We start from the raw sequence: 17,512 nt of genomic DNA on the forward strand, positions 1-17,512 counted from the left end.
CATCACAAAATGAGCTACCTGCTCAGGGTGGTATTGGAGCTCGCCTCCTGAGAGGTCCAGGCATCTAAAGCACTGGTTAAGCACTCCAATGCTTTTCTCGACGATACTGCAAGTGGATCTGTGGCTTTCGTTGTATCGCTTCTCGGCTTCGGTGTGTGCCAGCTGGTGAGGCCATATCCTTTGTCACCAAACATCCAGCATTGACCTTGTAGCTAATTGGTAAACAAGTCAGATACAGTGCTCTCATGGAGGATGTGAGCATCATGAATGCTCCTCGGAAATGTAGTATTCACTGCCATAATAATTTGCTGTTGGTCAACAATGAGTTGCACATTCAGGGAGTGGAATCCCTTGCGGTTTCTGAAAACCTCTGTATCCTGAAAAGGTACCCGCATCGCGATGTGCATACAGTCTATTGCTCCCTGCACCTTGCGGAAGTTAGCAATTCGGTAGAATCCTAAAGCCCTCTCAGTCTGAGCCTCCCTGGTCATCGGGAAGCTGATAAAGTTCATCCTGCGTGCATACAGGGCTTCAGTGACCTGTCTAATGCAGCAATGTGTGGCATGCTGAGATATACTGCAAATGTCACCAGCTGAGGCCTGAAAGGAACCTGAAGATAATGCCGCGGTGACCTTGACCTTGATGGACAATGCAGTCCTGATGGTGCTGTCAGGCTGCAGATCTCCCCTGATGAGCTGGCATATCGCACAGATAACCAGACTGATTCCCGGGATGGTGGGACTGACCTATCAAGAAAGACTGGATTAACTGGGCTTGTATTCACTGGAGTTCAGAAGAATGAGAGGGGACCTCATAGAAACGTTTAAAATTCTGATGGGTTTAGACAGGTTAGATGCAGGAAGAATGTTCCCAATGTTGGGGAAGTCCAGAACCAGGGGTCACAGTCTAAGGATAAGGGGTAAGCCATTTAGGACCGAATTGAGAAACTTCTTCACCCAGAGAGTGGTGAACCTGTGGAATTCTCCAACACAGAAAGTAGTTGAGGCCAATTCACTAAATATATTCAAAAGGGAGTTAGATGAAGTCCTTTCTACTAGGGGGAATCAAGGGGTATGGCGAGAAAGCAGGAAGGGGGTACTGAAGTTGCATGTTCAGCCATGAACTCATTGAATGGCGGTGCAGGCTAGTAGGACTGAATGGCCTACTCCTGCACCTATTTTCTATGTTTCTATGTTTGTGGAAGCGCAGTCTCCGAAGGCAGGTGATGTCGCACAAGTTGAGGTAAGGCTGCTTCTTCCTGTACTTGCGGGGGGGGTGTAACATCTGGTCCTCCTCATCAGTCTGGCACATCTTATATTGAGCACATGATGCCGTTGAATGTACCTTCTGCCATCTTGAGTCTGCAGCATATGCGTGGTCATTAAGAGAAATGACAGGCCCCATTTCAATAGCTATCTGTTTTCCACCGATTGCTCACAAAGAATGAATGTCCCCACTAAGACACCTAGTAAATTCCAATCGTCCACAGTATGAAAAGATGTTTGTTCAGATGTTTACAACACCTCCAAAGTACATCCAACCTCCTAGAGATTGAAGCTGAGCAGCCTTTTAAATGATACGACCTGCGATTTAGAACCTGGCGTCCATACCGCTGTGAGTAGTTCCGGTTAGTTCAACTTTTTCCCAGCGGTTTTTTCGGCGAGTGATATTGTCGGCGAGATGTGTGCGACATGCCGATAGTAAGGATGGGCAATATACTGGGCGTTAGTTTCGGCAAATGTGATCTTTACAACAAAAAACAGCAGACGGTCAGTATTATTAAATCTCGGCATTAATTACGTGCCGACAGAAATGCCGGGTGATATTATGGGCATTGGGATTGCCCATTCTGATAATTCCACCCCAAAAAAGTGGGCGGGCGGTATTATTTTTTTACGCCATTACACATGTGTGGGAAGTAACACTCGGCAATAAGTGACCGAGAAATGGGTGTCAGTTTCCATTTTGTGGCTAAATGGGCACTATATGGGCGTTGCACCTCATTTCAGCATTAAAATGGACGTTAAGTGGGCGGTATGAATGCAAAAATAATGGAAAATCTAGCCCATGGAGTTGGTGTTAAATGAATATTTTACTTCCATCTTTATATTGGAGAAGGAGGATACAATAACACAGTTACAGGGGAGACTAGATTCGTGAGGCAGAGAAACCGACATTGATTTCTTCGACAGCGTCTCCTACACCCGCGACCTCTACCACCTAGAAGTCAAGGGCAGCAGGTGCATGGGAACTTGTCCAAGTTCCCCTCCAAATCACACACCATCCCAACTTGGACATTTATCATCATTCCTTCATCATTACTGGATCAAAATCCTTACAGCACTGTGGGAGAACCTTCACCACATGGACTGCAGAGATTCAAGGTGACGGCTTACCACCACCTTCTCAAGGGCAACTAGTGATGGACAATAAATGCTGGCCTTGCTAGTGATGCCCATATCCCCAGAATTAATTTTAAAAAAAGAATATAAACAAAAGTTGTAATAAACAAAAGAACGGGATTGAAGCCAGCCACGTTTCTCGATTTACATACAGTGGTATTAAAACAACCCCAAAGACAGAAGTTTGCCATTAGAGTCTTTCAAAGCTTTGATAATTGCACTGGAAGTTTGGAAGCCTACGAAGCATTAAAAGTTATTTAAGGAAGGGGAAGAGACGAACCAGATAACTGGAGGGCAGTGAGTTTAATGTTACCAGTGGGAAATTACTCGAGTCCATTACCACAGATAGCATAAGTAAAACGGATTGTTCAAAATGGAAAGAGAATCATTTCCACCAGTTAAATATTAGAAAACCAAGACAATTGTCTTCAGTCCCCACCATCAATATTTGCTTACTCTTGCCACCATTTCCATCCCAAACTACTGTCTCAGGTTGAACCAGACCGTTCTCAACTGCAATGTCTGATTTTTTTCCTCCCTATCCTGCCCCAGCCCAACTTCTACTGAAACCCTCATCCATTCCTATGTCACCTTCAGTCTCGACTATTCCAATGCTCTCCTGTCTGGCCTCCCATCCTCCACTCTCTGTAAACTTCAGTTCATCCAAAAGGTTCTGTAACAAACTTTGCCAAACACTTTGACACCCAAGATCTTCACACTTCTAGAAAAGCTGGAACTGCAATTGCTCAGCCAGACATTCATACCCCCACATCTCAATTTCTTTATTCAGAGAGATGTTAGAGCATGAAATACTTTGCGACAGGAAGTAGTTGAGTCAGACACCATGGAGTGCAAGTTAATTTCTACCTGTTTTCGGGTCTGAAATTGGCAGCGTGCTTGAATTACATGCCGTAAGCTCACCCAGAATTGGGCCTCGGGCCTTATTAGAGTATTGTTGGCAAGCTGTGGAAGCCAATTGGTCATCCAGAGGCTTCTCGAGGAAAATAATTGCTTCTACATCAATCTTCTCATTTAAAAATATATGGTTGGTATTGACTACTGTCGGAACTGCTGAAATTAGGAGCCCAATTTTACTAGCTCTCACCTCAAAAAAGGAAAAAATATTAGCCAAGAGCTCTACTAAACTGGTGATCCCATACCTTACTAAAGCTGGAAAAAGTAGACATCTAGCAATTCAAAAAATTATTTACATGCACTTCAAATTTAAATATTGTTGTAGTTGTAAAAAATAAGAAAATGCAAGCCTATCTTTGCATGTTTTTAAAACTTATCAAAACAACATCCGTAAACTGCAATTATCTTAACTCCACAAAACTCCATATTGCATAACAGTCTGTTTATGACACAATGAGAAAATGATATGCGTGCCTAATGTTTTCTAGTAATTGATTTTTTTCAACTTATGCATGGGGTAAGTTTGCGCTGAAGCCATTTCTACTCCATGATTTCACATTCACTGATTTGAAAGAAAATTGACAGACCAGCATTCAGGATCAATTTGGATCATGGAGATATGGGGCTGAATTTTAATGGCAAAGGTGAGTTGGGAGTGGGGGGGCTTTGAAGTGGGAGAATGGGTTCCCCGCAGACTCTGCTGAATTTACCAGCAGGGCCTGATTTTCATGGGAAACCTCGGTTTCCCCCCGCAGTCAGCCAGATTGAGAGGCTGGCTGGCTCCAGGAAGTTAGGCCTGTACCACTAGGCCGCAGAGAGGAAGGAGAGGGGGATCACATAGGGGCCGGGGGTTCGCTGAAGATTAAGGGCCGGCAACAGCACAGGGGTGGGGGGACGACGGTCGGAGATGGATCGGCGGCCAGAGGGAGAAGAGGTGTTTGGTGCGGATGGGGAGGCGGAGGAGCAGGGGGTGGGTCTTGTGGGAGGAATTGGAGGCCCATAGGGGTAGAATCAGAGGCCTGTGTGGGGGGGGAGGGGGTGGGGGAATCGGAGGCTTGGGATCAGAGGCCTGGTGTGGGCAGGGGGGCGCAAATTGGAGGTGATGAGGGAGGGGGAGCGGGTGGATATCGGAGTCCTCGTAAAGGGGTCTGTGATCGTGGGAGTGGGTTAGGTAGGGACGCTGGATCCAGGACCTAAGTGTAAAGGCACCTATCTTCTGGATCCAGCAGTCCTCAGCTTACATTAGCAGGCAGGTTTCACGAGGCCTGCAAAATCCAACCAGCTTCAGTTAAATTCAAAAGGGAGGTTAAAGCAAAGGATTCCAGCCTCATTATAATATTTAAATAGATGACCCACCTCCTGCAAGTAGGTTGGCTGCCCGCAACTGTCCCCCTCCATCAAAACCAGAAATGGGTGGAGATGGGTTATGGTCGGGATTCAGATTTTTAAACATTTTAACTTCCCACACAAAGCCCAGACATACTTTGGTCAACATGGTCAAATTAGCACTCATTATTCTGAACAAATGCCAATTATTCCAGTTTATCTTACTTTCAGCCCCTATGTAGGATAGATTAAGGAATGCTTGTGTCAATGTGAGATTCAGCAATATAAATTGCAGACTGCTCACTTGCCAAGTAGATAGTTGGAAGGTTGCATTTGTCGGCTCTCTCAATCACATTCATGAGAACAGTTTTGTCAAAGGGTCCTTCTGCTATAACATTAAAATATCTTTCTCTTTCAAGTGCTGACTGACATGCTGTGGACGTATTGGCCCAGGAATTCGATCACCCAGCATGCATCTTTCGGGTGCTAAACAGCCTCCTAAGCCTTCTGTAGAGCGTGCAGAAAGCGCATGCGCACTATGAGTCAGAAATGTGCCACTCGCCATATTGGTAAAGGCCAGAAAAAAAGCAATATGCCTTTTGCATATCCAAATAAGGATCCAAACGCCTGTTTAAGGCCCCTACTACAAGATTGGTCTTGTACGCAGGAAAACCAGGCCTACATGCAGCCTAACAGGCTGTCCTTAAATGGACCGCCAGTTATGCCGCAACCAACGAGGTAAGTTTTTAAAATATACTTACCCGAAAGCGGAGCCAGGAGGCACAGGATTACTTTCCCCAACCCCAGATTAAAAGAATATGATTCCACACCCCGACTAACCATTCCCCCCACCCACAACCCGCCCGCCAGCCACTCATCGCTCATCCTGGCCACCATGACCTCCCAACCCAATAATTCCCCCCCACCCCCCACACTTACCTAAGGGCCACTGCTAGTGCCACAGCAGCCCAAACTTCAAGCATGCATTGTTGGGCAAGCTGTCTCTTACTCCTCAGCTCGCCCACTTCATGGAAATGAGGCCCGTGGCACAATATCGGGGGCACCTTGGGCCTCACCATTCAGGGGTAGGGGCTGTGTCCTGCACCTGCCACCCACTGGAGTTCTGGGCCATAGTATATTCTGTTTTTACTTCAGAAATCATTTTGCTTTGTTTTTGGATATTTGTGTGAAGAACTGGAGATAACAGCACCTCCACAAGGGTCGGGAGAGTAGCGGAAATGGAGCATTGTACAATTATGCCAGTAAATAATGGCTCTCGGCTGGAGAACCATTAGAAGCTATTATTTTTTCTAAAAAAATCTGATATATAAAAGACACTATAGATTTTCTAATTGGCATTATTATAACATCAACACTAGCCCATTTAAGATAAATAGAATACTGCTGCCATCAAATTAACACCTAGTAAAATCTAGGTGTATGGGCAATTCTTGTATGTGGATCAACCAGCAGTAGATTGACCAATAAGGAAAGCCCAACTATGATCTTGATGCAGCGTGGTTAACTGACGTCTTTCTTATCTGTTATTACAACACAGTACGTGGAATGAAGATATGTCAGTTTTGCAAATCACGTCAGCATGCATCAATATATTTCAGCTAACCAATCTCTAAAATAAACCACTGTAAAATATGATAGGTCAAACAAACAATTCATGGAATTAATGCTTAAAGTTTGTGTGAGCCAGCACAACAACAAGAACAACCACAATATGGACAAATAAAAAGCACACACACATTTTACAGTTTCTGTATTAAATTCCAAAGCAGAAAAGGACATCTTTTATAAAATCAAAGTCAGACTAAGGTATGGCAGAGTATTAGCATCATTGACCTAGGACTGGCACATATTAAATAAAAATTGAAGAAATTTGTTGTGTGTATACAGTTACTTTCGCTCAGAATATCAAAAGCCAGAGCTGCAATAAAGCTTTGTAATTATACGTTGTTTTTGGCATAGTTGAATTACTGTACTCATGAAACACCAACTGATTAGATCAGCAGAGAAACTCTGAATGGTGTTAAGAGCTGGAGAGAGAGAGAGAGAGAGAGAGAGAGAGAGAGAGCAATCTGTGCAAGAATATACGGCTTAGGTCACAGGGAATTAGTCTCACTTGAGCAGCAATGAACACCATTCCAATCCTTAAAAAACACTGCCGCACATCTAAATATAATTCTGCTGAAGCAACATCTTTTTAAGGACTTTCATAAATAAAAATGCACAACAAATTACATTTTAACAGTGCATACCACAAATTACTTCAGATTCACATAAAGAATAGCAGCTCTCATATTTCTCATCACTATAGACAATGAAAAAATGCTCAAAAGGTTAACACCATAATACAAACTTTCCAGTTCTAATTAACAGAACAAGTCCCATGTCAATTGTGGACTTAATTGACCTTGACTGCTCATCCTCAGACTAAAAACAGCTGAATGGAGGATGATATTTAAAAAGTCAAATTTATATTTCTATCTTACCACACATAGGATATACGGCATTGAAACAGGCCATTCAGTGCAACCAGTCTATGCCAACGTTTATGCTCCACTTGAGCCTCCTCCCGTCTTTCCTCATCTAAATTTATCCGCATAAACCTTTATGCCCATCTCCTTCATATACTTGTCTAGCTTTCCCTTAAATGCATCTATACTATTCACTTCAACCATTCCCTGTGGTAGCGAGTTCCACATTCTCACCACTCTTTGTAAATAATTTTCTTTTGAATTCCCTATTGGATTTCTTGGTGACTATCTTATATTGATGGCTTCTAGTTATGCTCTTCCCCACAAGTGGAAACATTATCTCTGTATCCACTCTATCAAAACCTTTCATAATTTTAAAGACCTTTATTACGTCACCACTTAGCCTTCTTTTTTCAAGACAAAAAGAGACCCAGCATGTTCATCCTTTCCTGATATGTATATCCTTGTATTTTTGACATCATCCTTGTAGATCTTCTTGGCACCCTCTTCAGGCGACCAGAACTGTACGCAGTACTCTTAAGTCTGGTCTAACAAAGGTTTGATACAGGTTTAGGATAACTTCTCTACATTTCAAATCTATATTTCTGGAAATAATCCCCAGTGCTTGGTTTGCTTTTTTATGGCCTTGCTAACCAGTGTCGCAACTTTTAGCGATATGTGTATTTGTACTCCGAGATCCTCTACTCCACCTAGACTCTCACCCTCCAAGCAATAAATAACCTCACTATTCTTCACATACCTCATTTATCAGTGTTGAATTTCATTTGCCAATTATATGCCCATTCTGCAAGTTTATTAATATCCTCCTGTAATTTGTTGCAGTTCTCCTCAGTATTGACTATCGCCCCCAATTTGGTGTCATCCGCAAATTTAGAAATTGTGTTTTTGATTCCAATGTCTAAATCATTAATATAAATTGTGAACAACAGTGGTCCCAACATTGATCCTTGTGGAACACCACTACCCACCTTCTGCCACTGTGAATAGCTATCTTTTACCCCTACTCTCTGCTTTCTGTCTTGTAGCCAGTTAGCTATCCATTCTACTACTTGTCCCCTGACTCCGCATTCTCTGACCTTGTTCATCAGTCTATTATGGGGTACCTTATCGAAGGTCTTTTGGAAATCTAGATAAATTACATTTACTGCATTACCATTGTCTACTCTCTCTCTGTTACCTCTTCAAAAAATTCAATGAGTTTGGTCAAGCAAGACTTTCCCTTTTGAAATCCATGTTGACTATTCATTATTATATTTGTGGTTTCTAGATGTTCCTCTATTTTCTTCTTTAGTAGGGATTCCATTATTTTTCCTACCACAATGTTAAACTGACTAGTCTATAATTCTCTGGTCATGTGCTATCCCCCTTCTTAAAATATAGATATTACTTTAGCTATCTGCCAGTCCTCTGGCTGTACACCTTTTGCTAATGAATGATTAAATATGTGTAGTAAGGTCTCTGCTATCTCTTCCCTAGATTATTTTAAAATGCGTGGATGCAATCCATCTGGACCAGGGATTTTATCCCTTTGAGTTTGATTAGTTTATTTAATATATCCCTTCTTTTTATTTTAAATGTACTTATCTCATTACTAACCTCATCCTCCAATGTCATATCCACCTGTTCTATCTCCCTGGTAAATACTGAAGCAAAATAATTATTTAATAATTCTGCCATCTCTCTATCGTTACCTGTGGTATTATTCGATCTATCTTTTAATGGCCCTATTCGCATCCCAAACTTCCTTTTTTTATTGATGTGCCTGTAAAATATTTTACTATTTTTTATGCTCCTTGATAATTTAATTTCATAGTTCCTCTTTAACTTCCTAATTGTTTTTTTTACTTCTCTCCTAATCTTTTCATATTCTTTCTTATCATGCACTTCCCTGCTGTCTATGTACTTAATGTATGTCTCTTTCCTTACCCTCAGTTGTTTCCTTATGGCTTTATTCATCCATGGAGTCTCATTAGTGTTTGGTTTGTTCTTTCCTTTTAGCAGAATATTTTGTTCCTGCACTCTGTTAAACACCATTTTAAATGTTTCCGATTGCTGCTCTACACCGTTTTACTCTTTTTCTTTCTTTCACTATCTACCTCCTCCCCTCTCCAACCTTATATTTCTGCAGCTGGAAGGTCAAGGCAGCTCAATTGTTGTTAATAAATGACCTTGTATTTTCTGATTAGATCTATTACCCTAGATCTCCATTATGCACCTATTTCCAGCGAGTAATACATCAGGAGTACAACGCATCTTTTTGAGATTGTTGGAAGCTTCATTTAAATATTAAAATGTGGGCAGGAACATCCAGACGCCATTTTCTGATGTTCATGTGCACAAGACATCCATGCATAATTGAACTGGATATCCAGGGTTGTTTGGTTTAAAGAACAAATTGATTTAAGGTGTATTTCAGTAATTTCTTGATCTTGCTTGTACTTAGATTCGCATGAACACTTGTGCAAAATTGTTCTAATGTTTTTTTGTTCCCAGCACCATTACTAGCAGTAGATAGGAATTCTCAATTGGAATCCCCTTAGAGGGATTTGGAAGAAAAGGAGGACCAACAGAGGGATGCCAAGCAATGGTCTGTGCCCATTGACCAGTACCCACACACCCACTTCTGCAGACAGAAGTGAATGTATCTCACTTTGGCAGGTGGAGGTCCTGTTCACAAAGGAAACTGGAACCTTAGAACCCACATTACCACTAAGGTATGTCAGTGCCTGACTAACCAAAATGTTGGGTGTTTCCTCAGAAGTACCCCGTGACACATATATATTCTCTTTATGTGCTCATTTTTAAACATTTTTATATCACTAGGATGCAAGAAGTTAAAACAGGATCAAACAGAGAAAAACACGTCAGTTCAGTTCCAGATGAGCTGACTGGAATGTTCTTCATAAATGAAAAGGTTGAGGAAAAAATTCAAGATATCAATTGGCCAGAGGTGCCACATTCAATGACAAGCATCTTTGCCATTCTCAATGATGGTCTGCATTCAATATTAAATGAATGGCTCTTTGTTCTCATGAAATCATCTGCTGTTTTTGTGCCAGGAGCATCGCAAACTACATTACAACAGTGACTACACTTCAAAAATACTTCATTACCTGAAAAGCACTTTGGGACGTCCTGAGCTTGTGAAAGGGGCTATATAAATTCACGTGTTAATTCTTTCAAACCCCTTGGATACAGATCTATGAATGGACTCCAGTCTGGGGTAATGGATTTGATTGACAGCTGTTTGATGTCTCTAAGAGGGGGACAAGGCCATTGATTAGCTGGAGCCCTCTGCAACAGACAGTCTAGGGCATTGTCCACCTCTTACCGAATTATATTTGTAGTCCACAGCCAGAGTCCGTTAGTCTTCAGACACCCAGAGACTGAATCTTGCAGCCAGAGGGCTGTGTTTTCTAAAAAGCTAATGCTAATTGGGACAGGTATCCTCTATTAGACTTTCCAGCCTTTAGAAAAATAGCGAGTTACATCTTTCTTGTTTTATATAACAGGCATTTAGAGAGATCTATACTTCACTGCATTAAAAATGTTTATTCATCTACATTATGTAAATAATACCAACTTGTTGGTTCAAAGCCTCCATGTTGATTATATCCAGAGGAGAATTAATGTGGCAGCATGTGATATATCCCAGTGGCTGTGCAGAGAATAAGGGTTTTCTGTCTGATCTCTGGATCTTGGCTATTGTTTACTAGCTATTGCTCAGAAATAGTGCACTCAAGGTCTGTTTGAAAGAGTGATCGGTGAAGCTTTATCAGAGAAAATTCTAATGTATAATTCTAATCTATAAACATGACATACTCCAATCATAGTATGCCATGCTTTCAGTGGAGCTGCCAAGGTGATCAACAGCCAGTGTACCATCACTGGCCACACCTGATATGATGCCACCAACCATATCTGCAGTCGCTACTGAACAACAACCAGGGGGAATTGTCTTCGTAGGGTACAGATCAGAAAGCCAAATGCAGAGCAGTGCTATCTGCTGCAAAGGCATCTACAGCAACCATTCAGAATACAACTAGCACATCCAGCAACAGTAATGATTAGCTGAGGCCCGAAACTTGGCTCAAACTCCTGTTAGGCATGCTGAGATGCCGATGGGAATGGCACCATGAAATGATTTCTGTAGAAGGCCACCTTCATCACCACCGCCACTTCAGCAGCCAATTTGGGGATTGGATGCTTGGCAGGCCCACCCCCTATCTACAGACTCATCCTTCCATTTTGTTTTCCTCAACCTTAATTTTTGTCCGTCACTTCTCACTACCCGTTGCCTTTCGAGCATTTCCGAATTTTTGTTGCCCTATTGCAACACTGCCGTTTTAATTGTCCCCATCTCATTAAATTTCATTTATATTCAATTTTCTCCTTCAACCACAAATGTGCTCCCTGCAGAAATCCAAATCTACAACTAGAGGTAAGCACATTTATGATAATAATAATCTAGCCTTGGAAAATTGGGTGAAAATAATACACTTCATTTGAGCCCATCTAAAATCCATTTCTAAAAATTCAGACATAAACTTCACTCATATTAATTCATCTAGGTTGTAGTGTCATCCTAATACGAGGCAATCAATGGAGTTTGCTGAGTAAATATAATGAAGAACAGCATCTACTCTCTTCCAGGTGTGACATGCTATATTTTGCAGTGGCATTCAATGTAACAGCATGGTAAAAGACCATTAGAATAAATGTTCTCATTGCTGGACAACCATCAATGTTGCGTTTCCAACCACTAACAACAGTATGGAGCAGGCAACCTAAATAAATGGGATCTGCCCGTGATAAAATTCATAATTCCTGGCTTGTAAGAAGATCATTCCAACTTTTAAAACATTGTACTATCACTAGGTGCAACAGCAGTGCCATACAAACACCATTAAAGATGAATGAACCATGACATTATAGCTTAAAGGACCCAGGACAACAGCAGGCCTGAAGAAACAAATCTGAATAATAGTCACTTGCTTTTGAACTGGGTTGATATCAGGCTCATAAGAGAGAGTGGGCTGCATATTGTAGACAGTTCTGGATAAGGCTGAAGGCCCATCTGCTTATTGTCTTTCAACTTCTGAACAATAACTCTGGCAAAATCTTCTCCTTGATTGTCACTAGTGTCTAAGAGTTGTCGGACTTTGGCTGTTCGCGTGGGTTTGGTGCTGATTAACTCATAGTCCTCTTTCATTATTAGGTCACGGGAAATCAGGGCATCCAGGGTTTGATTCAGACATGCTTCGGTCATCTGATTGATAATATCCTCCCTTTTGCTTTGAATCCACTGGTGAGCCACGCTTTGAAAGACAGACTCTGTGAAGAAACCTGCATATAAGTTTTACAACAGTAAATGTAGCCCAGTACAAACAGCAGCAACAGTGCAGGGGTTGGAGGATCATATATCAACATTGGCTGACACTTGAACAAACAGCCGCAATAGTAGTGTTCGGCACATTTTTGGGGCTGGACCTCTGGCAAGATATTTTGTGACAGAAAAACAGCCCACTGTCTGAGCACAGTGTGGAATAGTGTCTAAAGTGTGGAGAACTCTGGAGTTTATGATGGGCAGAGATAGAATTTGGGGTGGGACCAGGAATGCTAAGTGTCCACCCTACTTATCCCCATCAGAAATTCCTATGTATTTGGGTAAGGCACACCCATAGTGGGTTTCTTTTTACAGAGTGATTATTTGCACTAGGTTTTTTGTACTCATCTGCACATGTGCACATTGGACTCCGCCCCATTTTGAGCACGGGCCCTCGATTGGGTCATGCATGCGCAGTGCGCTGTACTAGGAAGTCATAAGTCAGGCGCGAGAGAGAGCGAGAGAGAGAGAGAGAGAGAGACAGCCGTGTGGAGCTGCTTCAAGCGTTTGGATCATTTTCGCAGCCTTCTGTGGGAGAGAAAACATCAGTGCTAATGGGAGAGACTGGGAGGGTGGGGTGGGGGAGAGAGCGAGTGTGCGAGAGAGAGACAGACATAATGTGGAGGGGGGTGGGGGAGGGGAAGAGAGAGAGACACACACACAGTGGGGGGGGGGAAGTGAGAGACGGTGGGGTGGGGGGGGGGAAAGCGAGAGAATGGGGGGGGGCGTGGGAAGAGAAAGGGGCGGGGGGAAGAGAAAGACTGTGGGGGGGGGGCAGAGAGAGAGAGAGACACTTGGGGGAGTGACAGAGACTTTGGGGAGAGAGAGAGAGAGTGGGGAAGTGGGAAAGGGAATCAGAGGGGAGAGGGGGACCTCAGGGAAGACAGATCACATTCTTACAACCCCCTTTACACCCACACCTGATTTCTCGGAAAGCTCGATGCGTGTGTGACAAGGGACATCGTTGGAGCCGATGAAAGATGGAATCATGACACTGTCGCTATTCACTTCATACCCAATAAACCTGTTAACAATCTGTGAGCCACACACAATGACCCATCGATGGCGGGGCAGGGGGGAGGGGGGGATAATGGCAGGAACTTGGGCTGGGGGTGGGTGGGGGGTAAGGAACTTGGGCTGGGGTAGTCAGGAATTTGGGCTGGGAGAGCTCTATCTTGTCTGCGGTCTGAAGACAGAATGGCTTGAATTGCACATTGCAAAGTCACTCATAACTTTGGCTGGGCGGTTCCAATCACACATTTCAGAGAAACATCTGAAACATCCAAGGGGACCAAGCAGCAATCAGGTCATGTGATCATGGAGAGCCAATCAGAGCATTTTCTAGTGCAAATAGCTATATCCTTTTTATGATACCATGCAAATTAGCAACATTTTATAGACATCAGAGATACCTGTATGTTCCTGCAGTTCAACATTACTAAGGGCATGGAAGGAAGAGATTTTAATTTTAAGGGAGAAGTTTTCAGAAAGCAAGAAAACCAATCTCCAGAGAAAGTGGCAGCATTTTTGAATGTTTTCATCTTCTTGAGCAGCAATCCCCTTGCACAGCAGCCAGGCTCTGCTACTAAATCCCATTCCTAGATGATGTGGGCACCCCAAGTGCGGCTTCCCTGTGTGGAAATCTGTCTGTAATATGCAAATGTGCCTGACCCCGGGATTTAAGGTGCTACAAGTGAAAATTCCATTCTACTCCAGACCTGCTCCCAAAGGCTCTCCAGACAAATATCAGGGCAAAACATAGAAACAGAGAAAGTAGGTGCAGGAGTAGGCCACTCGGCCCTTCGAGCCTGCACCGCCATTCTATATGACCGTGGCTGATCATGCAACTTCAGTACCACATTCCTGCTTTCTCTCCATACCCCTTGATCCCTTTAGCCGTAAGGGCCACATCTAACTCCCTTTTGAATATATCTAACGAACTGGCCTCAACGACGTTCTGTGGTAGGGAATTCCACAGGTTCACAATTCTCTGAGTAAAGAAGTTTCTCCTCATCTCAGTCCTAAATGGCTTACCCCTTACCCATAGACTGTGACCCCTGGTTCTGGACTTCCCCAACATCGGGAACATTCTTCCTGCATCTAACTTGTCCAATCCCGTCAGAATTTTATATGTTTCTATGAGATCCCCTCATTCTTCTAAATTCCAGTGAATCGGAGAGGCAGGAGTCCAGGGAGCAGAGTCGGCGGAGGCCTCTCAAAGGCCCACACGCGAGGAGTTAGTGAGTCGGAGACCAGCCGGTGCAGCTGCAGCGGGTGAGAAGGCAAAAATGTAGAAAGAAATCGAAAAGTGACATCGCAGCCAAGGGAGTAAGTGATTGGTAAGTAGTTTTTCTTTTTTCTTTTCTTTATCAGTAAGTAACCTTTAGCATTGTTGTTGCCAAATTAAGTTAATCTAGGGGTTAAGACATGGCAGGACAGCTCGGACACGTGTTATGCTCCTCCTGTAATATGTGGGAAGTCAGGGACGCTTCCGGCAGCCTTGACGACTACTTGTGCGAGAAGCATATCCGCCTCCAGCTCCTGACGGACCGCATTGCGGCACTGGAGCTGTGGTTGGATTCATTCTGGAGCATCCACAATGCTGAGAATGACGTGAATAGCACGTTTAGCGAGTTGGTCTTACTGCAGTAAAGGGTACACAGCCAGATAGTGAATGGGTGACCAACAGGAAGAACAGTGCAAGGAAGGTAGTGCAGGGATCCCCTGCGGTCATCCCCCGCTTTGGGTACTGTTGAGGGGGATGACTCATCAGGGGAGAGCAGCAGCAGCCAAGTTCATGGCACCGTGAGTGGCTCTGCTGCACAGGAGGGCAGGAAAAAGAGTGGGAGAGCTATAGTGATAGGGGATTCGATTGTAAGGGGCATAGATAGGCGTTTCTGCGGCCGCAACCGAGACTCCAGGATGGTATGTTGCCTCCCTGGTGCAAGGGTCAAGGATGTCTCGGAGCGGGTGCAGGACATTCTGAAAAGGGAGGGTGAACAGCCAGTTGTCGTGGTGCATATAGATATCAACGATATAGGTTAAAAACGGGATGAGTTCCTACGAGACGAATTTAGGGAGCTAGGAGCTAAATTAAAAAGTAGTACCTCAAAATTAGTAATCTCAGGATTGCTACCAGTGCCATGTAATAGTCAGAGTAGGAATTGCAGGATAGCTCAGATGAAGATGTGGCTTGAGGAGTGATTCAAATTCCTGGGACATTGGAACTGGTTCTGGGGGAGGTGGGACCAGTACAAACCGGACGGTCTGCACCTGGGCAGGACCGGAACCAATATCCCAGGGGGAGTGTTGGCTAATGCTGTTGGGGAGGAGTTAAACTAACATGGCAGAGGGATGGGAACCTATGCAGGGAGACAGAGGGAAATAAAATGGAGGCAGAAGCAAAAGATAGAAAGGAGAATAGTAAAAGTGGAGGGCAGAGAAACCCAAGGCAAAAAACAAAACGAGCCACAAAACAGCAAAATTCTAAAGGGGCAAAGTGCGTTAAAAAGACAAGACTGAAGGCTCTGTGCCTCAATGCGAGGAGTATTCGGAATAAGGTAGACGAATTAACTGCGCAGACAGCAGTTAACGGATATGATGTAATTGGCATCACGGAGACATGGCTCCAGGGTGGCCAAGGCTGGGAACTCAACATCCAGGGGTATTCAACATTTAGGAAGGATAGGCAGAGAGGAAAAGGAGGTGGGGTGGCATTGCTGGTTAAAGAGGAAATTAATGCAATAGTAAGGAGGGACATTAGCCTGGATAATGTCGAATCGGTATGGGTGGAGCTGCGGAATACCAAAGGGCAGAAAACGCTAGTGGGAATTGTGTACAGACCACCAAACAGTAGTAGTGAGGTTGGGGATAGCATCAAATAAGAAATAAGGGATGTGTGCAATAAAGATACAGCAGTTATCATGGGTGACTTTAATCTACATATTGATTGGGCTAACCAAACTGGTAGCAATGTGGTGGAGGAGGATTTCTTGGAGTGTATTAGGGATGGTTTTCTAGACCAATATGTCGAGGAACCAACTAGAGAGCTGGCCATCCAAGACTGGGTGATGTGTAATGAGAAGGGACTAATTAGCAATCTTGTTGTGCGAGGCCCCTTGGGGAAGAGTGACCATAATATGGTAGAATTCTTTATTCAGATGGAGAGTGACACAGTTAATTCAGAAACTAAGGTCCTGAACATAAGGAAAGGTAACTTCGACGGTATGAGGCGTGAATTGGCTAGAATAGACTGGCAAAGGACTCTTAAAGGGTTGACGGTGGATAAGCAATGGCAAACATTTAAAGATCACATGGATGAACTTCAGCAATTGTACATCCCTGTCTGGAGTAAAAATAAAACGGGGAAGGTGGCTCAACCGTGGCTAACAAGGGAAATTAAGGATAGTGTTAAAACCAAGGAAGAGGCATATAAATTGGCTCGAAAAAGCAACAAACCTAAGGACTGGGAGAAATTTAGAATTCAACAGAGGAGGACTAAGGGTTTAATTAAGAGGGGGAAAAGAGTACGAGAGGAAGCTTCCAGGGAACATAAAAACTGACTGCAAAAGCTTCTATAAATATGTGAAGAGAAAAAGATTAGTGAACACAAACGTAGGTCCCTTGCAGTCGGATTTAGGAGAATTTATAATGGGGAACAAAGAAATGGCAGACCAATTGAACAAATACTTTGGTTCTGTCTTCATGAAGGAAGACACAAATAACCTTCCGAATGTACTAGGGGACAGTGGGACTGGTGAGAAGGAGGAACTGAAGGATATCCTTATTAGGTGGGAAATTGTGTTTGGGAAATTGATGGGATTGAAGGCCGATAAATTCCCGGGGCCTGATAGTCTGCATCCCAGAGTATTTAAGGAAATGGCCCAAGAAATAGTGGATGCATTGATGATCATTTTCCAACAGTCTGTCGACTCTGGGTCAGTTCCTATGGACTGGAGGGTAGCTAATGTAAC

The 17,512-nt window shown here is 43.5% G+C and overlaps 1 protein-coding gene across 3 annotated transcripts in view; it reads right to left on the reverse strand.

Moving 5' to 3' along the window:
- The window catches only part of ripk2 (receptor-interacting serine-threonine kinase 2), a 110,848-nt gene that overhangs the window by 5,040 nt on the left and 88,296 nt on the right, over positions 1–17,512 (reverse strand). Inside the window, exon 11 of one of the 3 annotated variants that reach the window (XM_070893813.1) lies at positions 6,402–12,487. The exons of 1 other annotated variant lie outside the window; for it this stretch is intronic. In XM_070893813.1, the coding sequence (XP_070749914.1) occupies positions 12,141–12,487 (347 nt within the window). In that variant the 3' untranslated portion in view covers positions 6,402–12,140. Of the gene's footprint in view, positions 1–6,401; positions 12,500–17,512 lie in introns of those variants that run through there. One more of the 3 variants, XM_070893808.1, reaches the window with a different exon arrangement.

The sequence above is a fragment of the Pristiophorus japonicus genome, chromosome 1 (genome assembly GCF_044704955.1).
Source record: "Pristiophorus japonicus isolate sPriJap1 chromosome 1, sPriJap1.hap1, whole genome shotgun sequence".
Lineage (NCBI taxonomy): Eukaryota > Metazoa > Chordata > Chondrichthyes > Pristiophoridae > Pristiophorus > Pristiophorus japonicus.